Source organism: Lonchura striata, chromosome 8, assembly GCF_050655825.1.
Source record: "Lonchura striata isolate lonStrDom1 chromosome 8, ASM5065582v1, whole genome shotgun sequence".
NCBI lineage: Eukaryota > Metazoa > Chordata > Aves > Passeriformes > Estrildidae > Lonchura > Lonchura striata.
In genome coordinates, this window is record NC_140710.1 from 9245217 (window position 1) to 9258529 (window position 13313).

General features: G+C 57.5%; 1 protein-coding gene and 1 long non-coding RNA gene across 3 annotated transcripts in view; one reads left to right on the top strand and one right to left on the bottom strand.

Moving 5' to 3' along the window:
- PIK3R3 (phosphoinositide-3-kinase regulatory subunit 3) overlaps positions 1-13313 on the top strand; it is a 77253-nt gene that overhangs the window by 2294 nt on the left and 61646 nt on the right. The window contains exons 3-5 of the mRNA XM_021528703.4: positions 3056-3151; positions 3372-3449; positions 11204-11335. Of these exons, the coding sequence (XP_021384378.2) occupies positions 3056-3151; positions 3372-3449; positions 11204-11335 (306 nt within the window). The remainder of the gene's footprint in view (positions 1-3055; positions 3152-3371; positions 3450-11203; positions 11336-13313) is intronic.
- LOC146766741 (uncharacterized) lies at positions 1777-7809 on the bottom strand. 2 transcript variants are annotated; one of them, XR_014956866.1, is made up of 3 exons: positions 6338-7809; positions 5647-5836; positions 1777-5315 (listed from the first exon to the last, which is right to left on the bottom strand). It is a non-coding gene; the product is annotated as an uncharacterized LOC146766741 (long non-coding RNA). The 2 variants fall into 2 exon arrangements; XR_014956865.1 differs by having other exon boundaries at positions 5647-7809.

The window sequence follows — 13313 nt, forward strand, 5'->3', positions numbered from 1 at the left end:
CAGCTGCTGGTCTGGCACCTCAGACACCCTCCTGGCCCAGTTTGGGACCAGTGTGGTAACCAAAGGAGCAGCCCCTGTGCTTGGTCAGGGTTCAGAGGGGCACTCTGATGAGGAGTCTGTCTCCCTCCAAAATACGGTTCAGGACCCCCTTGTCACCGTGCTCTGAGGTGGGGACCACCTGGCTCCTGGGCTGAGCATGGCACCGTCCATGAACACGTGTGGGGTTGCCGTGCAGTTCCTGACCTGCAGCCCCACAACCACTTGGGAAGGACGCTGGGCCCCCCCACACCTCCCCTCACCAAAATGCAGGTGCTCCTCCCCGACCAGTGCGCCAAGGCAGCCGCAGTCCCAGCAGCACTGGTGAGGCTCCGTGTGCAGCTACGTGCTGGATTTGCAGGAGGGTGGAGGCCGCTTTTTGGGGGTGTTTATCCTGCCAGACGAGGGGTTTGAGCCCCCTGCCCAGTCCAGCTCAGCAGTGAACCCTCTGAGTGTTCAGCAGCAGAGCTCTGGAAAACTCAGAGCTGTGTGGAGATTTTGGGGCAGACAGGAGCAGACCCCAGGGCTCTCCAGCCCTGCTCACCAGGGAAGGCGAAGCCACCTTCTTGTTGCTCACACAGGGGGTGCCACAGGCTCCTCTCCTGGAGAGATGTGCCCAGGGACCCCTGCCCACAGGTGCTGGGGATGTGGAGATTCCCTGCAAATCGAGGAATGTCCGCAGCAGGAAGTGTGTCCTGGCCGGAGAGTCATGAGGAAGGTCTCGGTGTAGGCACCCCAGCCCTGCATGCAATCAGGTGAAAGCATAACAACATTTTTAAAATGTAAAATCCATAATTTTTAGTAGGGAAAAAAGCCCTAAAGCCAGGTTTTGGGGTAGGTGGTAAGGGCACTGCCATCTGCAGGACGTGCTCTGGCCGGGGCCAGGTGTCCAGGGGGACACTGGGGGCTGCCTTCCCAGTGCTGTGCCATGGGGTGCCCCTCCCTGGGGTGCCTTTCCTGGGGCCACGCCAGGGTGTGCAGGCACCTCACTAGGGCACGTTTTGTCCCACAACCACGTCTTTCTGCAGCACAGGAGCAGTGTGTGCCATTTTGTGTCAGTTTAAACGCAAACCTCCCAGCTCACAGGCTTCCCCTTAGAGTAAAAATCTCCAAGATCCTCTGGAAAGAGAAGGTACTCTTGTTTTGGTTTGGGATTTTTTAGTTTGTGTTTTTTTTGGTTTGGTGAGTTTGGTTTTGGTTTTGGTTTTTGTATTTTTTTTATTTTATTCTTCCCAAACTGATTCCATTTCCAGATGGAGGTTTGAGGGGTGTATTTCCGGCAAAAAAAAAATCACACAAATTTATATTTCTGCGACAGCAGTGTACCCCACTCCCCCCACCCCCAAGTGCCTCAGTTCCCACCGAGCCCTGGTGCCACTCAGGGACCCTGAGCTGGCTCAGACCATGGAGGAATGAGAGATACTGCATGTCCCAGCCATGCCTTCGAGCCAGGGCTGGCTCTGCAGGGAGGAATGGTCCTTCTTTTAATTAAATAACATCCCAAAAATGGCTCTGCAGCAGATCTGAGTCCCAGGGGATCTTGCTGGCTGTTTTGCCCCCGACTTGTCCTGGGCAGCACCACTGTCACAAGGCGTCACCTCCACTTCCCCCAGGGCTGGCATTGAGTGGCGCATCAAGATGCTGGGATCCAGCCTGGCACAGCTTTGGGCCATTCCTGCCATTCCCAGCCAGGAGAAAGTTATTTTTTTTGCAATTACCACCTTTTCCCCAAGCCATTGATTCAGAGGAAAAGCCCAGTTTCCTTTATTATAAAACCACTCATGCAGTGGGAACATTTTTGCATGAGCTTCCAACCATGCACTTTGCTTTTAACCCTGAAATCTTCCCTGTTCCCACCCAAGGCACCAACACACCCCCAGTGGGTGGCAGAGGGGACCCCTTGCTGTGGCTGGGGGTTGTGGCCATGCCTGGGGACTGGATCAGCCACCCATGAGTGGCAGGTTTGCATCATTATCTGTTCTCCAGGGAGCACCAGGGCATCACCACGGTGAGGATCAGAGCCTGGATCGACCTGTTGCAGCCAGGTTGTGTTTTTTGTGAAAGATTGAAGGCAGCATGGCCCTGCCTGAAGTCCCTCTCATATTCATTTTGGCCTTTCCACGCATTGTTCATGCTGCAGCAGTCGCACATGGCCCTGGTGTGCTGCAGCCTGTGGCAGCCCCTGCCAGCCCCTGCCCCTTGCTGTTCTGGGGTTCTCAATGCCACTAAAGAGAGAGCAGAGAGAAATCCCAGCACTGACCTGCCAAGGTGTCCATTGGGTTTAACCCCCACAGGAGGGGTTTATCTGCTGGGGTGATAAAGAGGGATGGATGGATGGATGGATGGATGGATGGATGGATGGATGGATGGATGGATACAACATGCCCTGGGGTAAGGACAGCTGCTCTCCTGCCTGCCAAGGGCTTTGCTCCTCTCTGCCATGATCTGCAGTGAGATGTCCTTGGTCTAAAACCCAGGATGAGCAGCACATGGGGGTTTGTGCTGAGCCCTGATTGCTGAAGGGGTTTTAGGGGCTGAGGGAGGTCTGCAACAGCCAGGGGCAGGCTGGGTCCTCCTGGGCCTGTTCTCAATCCTGCTGTGCACACCAGAGAACCTGAGCAGTGAGAGCTGCAGCGAGAAGTGTCTGTGGTGGGCATGGGTCTGGGTTCCCAGCTCCTGCGTCTGTCACCGTGGGCTGTGGGTGATGAGAGGGGTGGGAACAAAGGTTTTGTCTTTGAAGATCTCCATGCCCAGGACTGGATGCTGTCCACAAGCAGGGCACATTCCTGAGCAGGTCTTTGCGTCTCAGCAAGCAGCTGAGCCCCCAACGGCGACTCTTATTGCAAAAAGAGGATAAAATAAAGGGGAGAAGTGCTCCCAAATTAGACATGCATGATCCAAAGTGTTGGTTGTGGCTGTGCCAAAGCAGCAGCTTGATCCTGTCCTGGGGCAGCTGAGGAACGTGGAATTCCTGCAGGCAGGAATTTCCAAACCCCTTCTCCCCTTCTTTTCACCGCAGGACTCTCCGGGCAGGCAGAGCTCACCGAGCACCCCGCCCTCCCCGAGCAGGCTCTGCAGACCGTGGCCAGGCTCATCGAGGCGCTGGAAAAACAAGGTACGGAGAGCCAGGGCCCCGGCCGCAGGGCACACCCGGGTGCACACGCAGCCACCCGCTCTGCCCGCTTCGGAGCGCCCCGGGAGCATCGCTGGAGCCAAAACCTCTCCCCGGCCCCCGGGGGCAGCGCGGGGAGCGTTCTCGGCCCCTCCTGGCTCCCCCGTGTCGGGAAGGAGGAGGTGGGCTCAGCACTAACCCCTCTCTCCCGGCTGTGTCCCAGGGCTCGACAGCGAGGTGCTCTACAGGCCCGGCCCCGGCGCGCTGGGGGATGCTGAGCTCAAGCAGGCGCTCCTGGCCGGTGAGTCCCAGAGCCGCGTTCCGGGAGGGAAGGGGCTGTGGGGCCATGCTGCCCTGGCAGGGAGGGGTTTCGGCACCAACATCAGCAGAGCCCGAATCCCGGCTCTGTGAGGCCCTGCCTGCGTGCGGATCCCCCTCTTCTCCCCGTGGGATGCAGCTAAAAGTGATGCAGGTGCAGGGCAGAGGCGCTTCAGGAGAGTATTTTTTTTTTGGGGGGGGGGTGGTGCAAAAATACTTGAGTTTTTTAATCTCTAGGGTTTGTATCTGAGAAGCAGGGCAAGGAGAAAGCATCTTGCGATAGGGAAAAAGAAAGAGGAAAGGGAAAGCACATTATTTACAAGAATGGAAAGCTGTTTGCAGGACTTAAGGAGCATGAGCGGGTTGGGGGAGAAAGGGAAAACCATTTCCCCATCCCTGCTTCTAAATCCACGGCTGGGATAGGATGGCAGACGGCGCGGGGCGGGGAGGGACGCGATGGATCCAGCGTGCCGCTCAAATCTGGGCTTTTTGGGGGGCAGGGGGTGCACGGAGCATCCCCATCCTCCGGCCGCGCTGCCCAGAGGGCGGCACTGTGACACCAGGCACGGGCGGCCCCGCACAGCCCCGGGCTGGCCCCGCATCCCGGGCGCTGCCGGGCGGGGGGCGGCGGGAGCCGGGCGGTGTTGCTGGGGAGAAGGGCTGTGATGAAATCGCTATATTAAGCACCATGACCTCATCGCTTCCCGCGCACCGGGAGCCGCGTCCCGCCGGGCGGGGAAAGGAGGGATGCAGGAGAGCAGAGCTCCCAGGGATGCTCCTTCCCCATTGCTCGAAGAGAGCTGCGCTCCCCGCGGAGGTGAGGGGGGTTGGGGGCACCCCACCACCCCACACTTCTCCCCCAGATGTGGGCTGAGGAAGCCCGGAGCAGTGGGTGCTCTTCTTAACAGGAGGTGAAGGCATCCGAGAGCAATCCCCTGGACTGCCCTGGGCACTGGTGCCTAGGCTGGCACGGGCAGCAATACCAGCATGGGAAGGATGTTTTGCTTTCCAAGCATGCAGGAGTTATGGGTCCTCCGTTCTTCCCATCCCAGGCAGGTCCAGAGCTCCCCACAGGGCAGCACCACTGCAACTACTGCCAAAATCCTGCTCAGCCTCAGCAGATCCTTCCAGCCCAGGGCAAACCCCACTGGCTTGGCACTTGGTGGGTCTATCCAGGTCTGCACATCTCCTCTGCACATCTCCCATGGCAGGGTCCAGCACTGGTCAGAGAAATGCCATTGTGGTTTAAAAAACATTTGGAAGCCTTTAAAAATCACCAGTAGCCCTGGGAGACTTGATACTCCCAAGCCCTTATTTCCTCTGGGACCAAAATCTTTAATTGGGCACCACAGGGGGCTGCCCCTTGTGCTCAGCAACACTGAGCTGGGCAAAGTCAGGGCTCCCCAGAGCTGGAGGGGGTGGGACAAGTCTCACACTCATTAGCTCTCAGCTGAAGGGGCTGATGCTCAGCCATGCCAGAGAGATGCTCTGCAACAGGATGGGAATGACGTTCCTGCTGGAGTCAAGCATCCCAGCAGAGGCCAGGCTTGGCAGCCTGCTCCTATTGCAACCTCCTGCAGAGCACAGACCCAGTGGTGCTTCCCCAGGACCCTGCTGGGGAGGGCAGGACACTGGGCTGGGGAGGGCAGGAGAGAATCTCTGCTTTGTGTCCATACAAGTCCTCTCATTGCATTCCGTGGAATAAATGGTCCTGCAGGAATATTGGAGTTTGCTTGCCCCGTGTGTGAGAAGACAGAGTCACATTTCCCCTCCTCCCGTGCTCCTGGTGGTTCTCCCCTCCAGACTCCCATATCTGCCAGCAGCCTGCTTGCAAAGGACAAGCTTCATCCTGGGGAATGGGGAGAAACCAGAGCCAGGGTTGGTGGCCTGGAGGAGCAAGGGCTGGAAAAGTTCAGATGTTGATTTTCTAACCCCTTATATCTCAATGTGTTGGAGAACTCAGCATGTTTTCTGCACTGAAAGCATCTGAACTTCCAGTGGGAAGAAAGAGGAGGACCTTGAGACACAAGGAGCTGGGCAAGTCAGCTCCTGGCTGTCCCTAGGAGCCCATGGGCACCGTGCTCCCAGGGCTGGCAGCACAGTCACAGGTCTGAGTCATGCTGATTGAACCCTTTCCTCATCCCTGCCCCTTTTAGAGCCCTTACCGTGGGGGATCATACCTGTGGACAGTCCCTGAGCTGAACATCATCCAGGTTTGGGATGAAGGTTTCCCATCCTCATGGCAGCATTGGACAGAGTGGCTCCTCATGGCTGTACAGTCTGAGCTGAGCCTGTTCCCATCCTGGCACTGGTGACATTCTGCAGGTCAGTGGTATCTGACTTGCTGCAGTGTCACTGATAGAGTATGTGCTGAAAAAGAGGAATAAAGCAGAGTTTCACCCTTCTGCCCCCAGCAGTCCCTGCAGTGCCTGGATGGGAGCTACTTCATGCCATGGGGTATTTCTGTGGTGTGGGGCCACACACTGACCCCAAGAGTTTGCAGCTCCCAGCAGTCCTGCTGTCCCCTGTGTGCAGCTCAGGGGCTGTTTGGAACCTGGGGACATGAGGTGTATGAGTCCCTTCAGTGCCCAGACCTGATGTTTTCCCCTGCACCAGGCTTGCTCAGGGTTCTGTCCACGCTCCTCTCTGCCCGGGACGTGGCAGGCAGCCTTCTCACTGCTGCTGCTGGAAACTTGGGACATTTTTGGATGATAGCAGCAGAGCTGTGGGTGGGCTGGTGGGTGCTGGAGCCCCTCAGACTTGAGGCACCCAAGCTGAGGGAGGTTTGGCTTGGGAATGGCTGCAAAGTCCCGTGTGTAATATCCGGGCAGTGCTTTGCCACCGCTGAGTAGGGAAGCTCTGCGTCCTTACCCCTCCTTCCTGGCGGCGGACAGTGCACAGAGACCTCACCCCAGAGGTCCGTGGGTGCTCCCTATGGCTCAGGTGGGACCGAACCCTTCCGGGATGGCTGCGCAGCGCTGAAACCTCCCCCGCGCTCTGGCTGAGCCCCGCTCTGCTCGGGCTCTGGAGTCCAGCCGCAGACGTAAACACGGAGACCCTTCCCCGGATACAAGCGCAGCAATGGGAAGAGGCTCTCCGCTGTTGTCAGGGCCGGGCAGGAGCCGCTGCGGCTCGGCTGCCGGGGAGCAGAGCCGGCGGATTGGAGCCGGTGTCTCCGGGCGTGCCGCGCCGCGCTGCGCGCTCGGCTGCGCGGGGCGCAGTCTGCCCGGAGACACGCTCACGTGCCCGGGAATTAGGTCAGCTCTCGGTGGGGATTAGCGAGACACGGTGGGTGCCGGGGCTTCGTGGGGCTGCCAGGAGCTGCTGCTAGGCAGAAAGGGTCGGGGAGTGAGCAGCGGCTCGGGGGGCCTCACGCCGCTCCCCCCATCACCGCGGTGTGGATGCACGGCGATGGAGCGCGCCGCCGTCCTCATCCCTGGGATGCCACAGGGGATCCGAGGCCCCCCAAGGGCTCTGGTTTCCCCCGGCCAAGCTCATTCCACCAGGATGACTTTCCTCCCGAGCGTGAGGCGCCCCGGTGCCTGCGGCACTGCTTTTTTATTTATACCTGCAGTGGAAATAAACCCCGTGTCGTCAGAGCCTGGCGAGAAGCATGAGCTCATCTCTTATATTTGGTGGTGATGAAAGAAGGGTAAATAAACGGCAGCAGTAGAGACATCCCTGCCAGACCCATCAGGGAGAACTGGGGGTGAGTTTTTGCCATCCCCTCCCATAGCTGCTGGGAAAACTGAGGAAGGGGATTGCCTTAGGGAAGGAGAGGTGGGGAAAGGCAGTCTCAGACAGCACCCCTAAAGCGGATCCCAGCACCCCTACCCTGGCTGAGTGCAAGCCAAGGGTACGGTGGGGTGAAACCCAGCTGGGAGAGTGTTTGCAGCTGGCAGGAGCTCCTGTGCATGGGCAGGGGGTGTCCTGGCAGCTGCCAAGCCCCCAGCACAAGGTACCAGCAGGCTGGCTGGGAGATGTTACAATGATGCTGAGTCAAAGCTGGGAAATATTCCCTGATTTGGTGAATCCACAGTTTTCCAGTAAACCCTCACTGTGGGTGCCCAGGAGCTCGAGTGCCTGGTCAGCATCCATGCAGATGGGAACGTACAGCCCCCACAACTGGACAGCAAGGACACCTCTCTAGCACCCACTGACAACTAAACCTAAAAGGCCTGGTAGGAAACTCCCAGGTCGGTATTTCAGTCAGCCCCAGGGTGGTTTGGGTGCCCCTCTGTCACAGGGACCACACACCTGAGAACATCTCACTGCAGCAGTGCTCAGTGGCCAAGGTCCGGCTCAGGCTGCTGGGCTCCCTGCTGGGAGAAGGGTGCTGGGTGCTGCACCCTGTCACCCGTGAGCTGGGCAGGGCTGTGGGAGCAGCCATCACCTGTGGCCACATGCAGGGGGACAGCTGCTTATCAGGACTGACCCAAGCCTCTCCTTCACAACAGCCCCCACCTCCCCCGCAACCCCTGGTGGCTAAACATCCTCAGCGTTTACCGAAACTCGGGCTTACTCACGCCTCCCCGGCCGGCTGCAGCTGCGGGAGAGGTCCTGGAGTTTCCTGCCCAGCCTGACTCAGCCCAAAGCTCCAGCACCTTTCTGCCTCCGCTGGGATGTGGGGTCTGAAATCCCAGTGGGAGGAGGCTGGGAGTCCTTCCCTGTGGGCCAGCGGTCATCCCACGCACCCTGTCCCCACATTCCAAAATTTATTCATGGTTTTCACTCCTCCATGGGCAAGGCATGCTCGCCACTGGTCCCCAGATGCTTGCTCTGCCAGCAGGTCAGCAAGCAGGTTCTGTGTTGGTATGGGGTCGAGGTTGGGGTTTTGGGGTGTTTTCCTTCTATTTATGGCAGGCAGATGGAATCCCTCTGTCATTCCTCCATCATTCCCCTGGGGAAAGGATGGGAACATCTGGAGAGCAGCAGGAGAGCATTGACTCATCCTGCAGCTTCATTAACTTCTTATAGCTGGTTATCATTTCCCTCAGATAAGAAGAGAGCAGCATCCGTGGGGTCAGGCCGGTGGTAATTGTCTGGGAAGGCTCCGGGGTTAACCCTTCCCCGGCTGCCGGCTGAGCCTCCCCGAGCTGCCGGGACACAGCCGGTGCTGGGGAAGGGCTCGGAGCATCCCTCGTTGTGCTCTCAGCCTGATGGGGAGCCCAGCTCACCAGGGCAGCTCCTGGGGCAGGAGGAGAACTCCTCCTGGGGCAATAGGATGCCACTGCATTTCCAGGAGGATGGGGACAACAGCAAGGAGAATGGTGCCGTCAGCAATTAGTCTCTGTCAGCGCAGTGCGAATCCCCCTGGTCTCCCCATCGCGCCTCTCTCTGGGTGTAGAGATGTTTGTGAATCTCGCTTTGAAACCGGCTGAGCTTTCCTTTGAACACTCCCCCAGGCTCATGCCTAACGAGGCAAACAAGCTAATTAGGCCACGGTGGAGCCCGGGGCTGATCGCCTGGGGCCAGCGCCCAGCAGCGGCCCCTTCCCTGCACAGGAACAGCTTGTGGCTGCTCTCCTCAATCCCTGCCAGCATCCTTAAGGCGAGTGACAGGTCCCTGCAGAAACCCTCGTGGCGGGTGGGAAGGGCTTTGGGGTTTGCTCAGTGCATTCCACTGATGGGAAAAGCTCTCTGCAGTACAATGAGACCCTGGGACCCCCCAGCAGCATCCCTGGGTTTTAGCCATGCACTGTGAGTATTCAGCCAAAAGCAGGTGTTGGAGCATCTTGTGGGATCCCTGACCCCACTCTCCTCCACCTGCCCAGCTCGAGACAACCTGCCAGCTCACAGCTCCAGGGCAAGTGCTACCAAAAATGGGGAGCTGACTGTCATTCCCCCACAGAGCCTGGCAGAAATAACCCTTTTGGCCAGCCAAGAAGGTCCAGAAGTGTGGCTGGGAGATGGAAGCATGAACACGGACCAGAATGGGGCCAGGGTGCAGCTGGCACAGCCCTGCCCACCTCGAGGATGCCAAGGGCAGAGTGGTCCATGGGACGATGCTGTGGCTTCCCAGGGAGCCAGAAGGGCAGCAGCCCATTTGCCCTGGGTCACGTTTGGCCACGCTGGATGGCTGCCTGCCCCAGCGTGGTGGCATCTGTCCTGGCTGTCCCCACGCTGCCCCGGGACAAACTCCCAGCTCCTGAGCATGAGGTAGCGTCTCCAATGGCTGGGTTAAAGGCTTCCCTTCAGGCATTGGCCAATCTGTTTTCTCTCCGTCTGGGAGCCAAATGGAAGGCGCTGGCCATAAGGGACCCACTGCAGCTTGGTGTTCCCACGCAGCCAGGCAGGCTCCCAGGCTGCCTGGGGCACAGCAGGGGCACTCCAACCAGAGGAGATCAAGGCCAAGGTGCTCAAAAACAGCTTTTCCCAGCTGTTCCCCATCCCAGCCCTGCTAAATGTGTGCCTCTAAAGCCTTGCCCTAGGAAAGAGCATTTCTCCCCTCTTTTGGGTTTATTGCCTCAGAAGGAAGCACGACTGGAGTGATTAGAGGTTCACAACATTTTATGCTGGAAAATGCTGGCCTGGGAGATGGAGCATCTCCCAAAATGGTTCCAACTTCAGTGAAGCTGCATCAGGGGGTAGAGACCCAGTGAGTGGAGTGGAAGGGGACTCAGAGCAGGGCAAGCCCACAGTCTTCTCTGTCATTCCAGGCCATGTGAGGCTTGGCACAACATCTTTAAGAAAATGACAAATTTTATTTTCTTTTTTTTTTAATTAACCATTTCAGACCATCGCAAATATGTTCATTTTTAAAATAATTCCCAATCTCCTGTACCCCTCACCCTACAAATTCTTTGAGAAGAATTTCAAAACGTTGCATTTGGGTCCAGTTTGAACCAAAGCCAGATTTTGAAACCTTCAGATCTTTGCAAAAGGCACCATCACCCTCCAGACAGCCACCACCCAGCCCAGCCAGGATGGGAAACCTCCAAGACAAACACATGAGGCAATACCAAAGGATGCTGAAAGGCTTCTTCCCCCTGGACCATGGTGAAGCAATGTCCCTGTGCTGGCCTGGGGCTCAGACAGACACATCCCACCCTCTGACTCCTGACAGGCCATGGGACATTTCTGCTCCCAGCACTGCTTCTGTCCTGAGTCCCTGAGCCCAGGCTGTGTGGCCTCCTGTGTGCTTTCCTGATGTTCCCCAACACTTTCCCCCATTCCTGGAGCATCCTTCACCACCTCCCCAGGGCAGCCACCTTTCAGGGCTGGGAGAAGTGATGCCAGCTGGGGCACATTCACAGCATTTTGGGATGACTGGAGGTCACATGGGCCTTGCCTGGGAACCATGACCCCATTCCATGGATGCATTCTTCAAGCAGTTCCTGCTGGGCTGGGGTTGGCACAAGGTATCTAGCCCTGAAAATTGGAAGGTTCCTGGGTTGGTTGCTCAGTTCTTCCCACGGGTCCTACCCTGCAGTGGGACCCCAGTGGAATGGTGAGGCTCCCTGTCCCATGCACTGGATGTACAGTCAGAGCAGAGATGCTGCCTCGTGCTCTCCTTGGGCACGTGGAACTCAGGGTCAGTGGAAATTGGGACAGGAATATTTGCTCGGGGAGTGGTGGCAGTGAAATCGTGCACTGCCCCACTGGGGAGATGGGGGCATGGGCACAGAAATCAGCCCCCATGTCTGCAGGAAGGCCCACAGGGATGGAAGAGCTCTGAGCTCTGGGCCAGAGGGCAAGAACCATGGGCTCAGGGTTCTCTGTGTCTCTCTCCCTCCAGATGCCTCAGCAGTGGACATGGACCTGTACGAGGCCCAGACGCTGGCAGATGCCCTGAAGTGGTACCTGCAGGAGCTCCCCACACCCCTCATCCCTCCAGCTCTCTATAGTGACTTGGTTCACATGGCCCAAGGTAAGCACACGTGGGCTCCCCCGACACCTGGGACCTCTGTGGGGCTGAAGAAACTTTGGGAAGCCCCTAAAAAATGCTTCCCAGCATCTCCAGGCTGGTTCTGACCCCATCCCCAAGAGCAGATTCTATGAATGCCCATTAGGAACATCACCTGTGCCGGAGCAGCACGGCAGCATTTAGGAGATGCTCTGGGAAAGAAGGGAGATCCAGGGGCTGCTTTGCCCCCACCACAGTGTGGTCTTCTCCCTCTGCAGTGCCTGGAGGAGGAGGTGCTACCTGCCAGGACGGGCAGCTGCCAAGCCTGGGTGATGCTGGCCCCAGAAGAAAGCATTATTATAATATTTTGGCTCTGCTGCCGGGGAATTTTTTCCTGTAATCTCATTAACTCCTGGCTTTATATGGGCACAAAAAATTCTCAGCTTTTTCAGCTTAGTGCCATTAGGAAGTGCCTTTAGATCCCTGCAAGCTTTTGAGGCTCTGTGGAAATGTATGAGACCATCAAGGTTTTGGTTTTGCTGGATATCTTTTCAAATAAACAGAGCAGGGCTCATACGTAGGCCAGCAGAGCCCACAGTCCATCCCAGCAGTGAGGCTGGACCAAAACCCATTTCAAGTGAGTCCTCACAGAGCTGCTCAACCCCTCCTAGCCTGAGGGCCCATGAGCATCACCAAGCACACAAGAAACTCTTGCCCACTGTGTTCGACAGGATCTGAACCTCTTGCTACTTGTGAAACCAGGATTTCTTCCCCTTCCACAGCAGCACTCATCTTGCTGCCAGTTGCTGCAGTACCCTCCATCCCTGAGCATCACTTCCCCATCCTAAGCCAGATTAGTGCTTGGGCAGATCATATCCTTGGCTGCCTGAAGAGGCACTAAAAGATCACCTTTGCACGGAGCAGTGTGGCCTTTTCCTACCATGTCCTGACAGGAAAAGGCCACGGGCTCTTTGTGGCCTCCAGCGAGGCAGAAGGGACGCACAGAGAAAGTGAGGGATAACTCACACCCCATCCCCCCTGCCCTGTGCTGAGACACAGAGCCAGAAGAAATACCCCTGGGGCTGGTGGCACAGAGAAGCTGCCTTCCCCTCACCCGTCAGAGGAGAAATCAAAGGCTGCCTCCCTTCCAAGGATAAAAACGCAATTAGGAAGCAATTAGCTGGGTTACCTCGTTAAGCAACTTCAAAGGGAAGTGCCTTTCCCTGCAGCCTGTGCTGCAGCGGGCTCTGCTCCTGGCACAACAGGGGCAGGAGGAGGAGGGGGCAGAACGGTGGAGAAACCAATGGGAAGAGGATTTCTCTGGGGCTTAAAAGAAAAAATTAAAATATAAGTCTTTGAGGAGACGGTGCTGTGTTTTGGCAGCCTGCCCTGCAAGGCTCCTCTGCCCTGCTTGAGGCTGAGAGCTGGGAAAGCAGCAAGATGACCACCTTCAAAAGGAAGGGAAAAACATCCTCAAATTCCCCCTTTGGCTGTGAGCCTTCTCCTGCAGGATCCTCTAGGTGCAAAAAGGTGCAAAAAAAGCAGGAATTGCGACAGGGGAGACCCTGGAGCAAAGCTAAACATCCTTCAGGAGCAGTTTGTTGGATACAAAGGCTCCCCAACACCCCATCACAAACACACTTTGCAGACCCGCTTCGGAGGGCACCCCAGACCCCTGCCCTTCCAGCTCTGGTGCACCCTGGCTCCAAGGATGGATGCCAGGAGCTGGCTGGGCACTGGCCAAGCCCCAGTCCTGGTGCAAAGAGCAGTGGGGAGCTGAGTCAGCCCTGGCCCAGCTCGGCTTTGAAGGCAGCTGAGAGCAGCCCAGCCCTGGGGACTTCCCTGTCCCCGGCAGATAAAAGGGCTGGGACAAGGCAGGAATGGAGGATGGCTGGAGAGCAGCTCTTTCCTGTGCCTGGGGCAGCATCGCAGTCCCAGGGCGCTGAGCTCACAGCTCACAAGACCAGGGAACCCCGGCCAAAGCTGCCAGAGGGCACCGGGG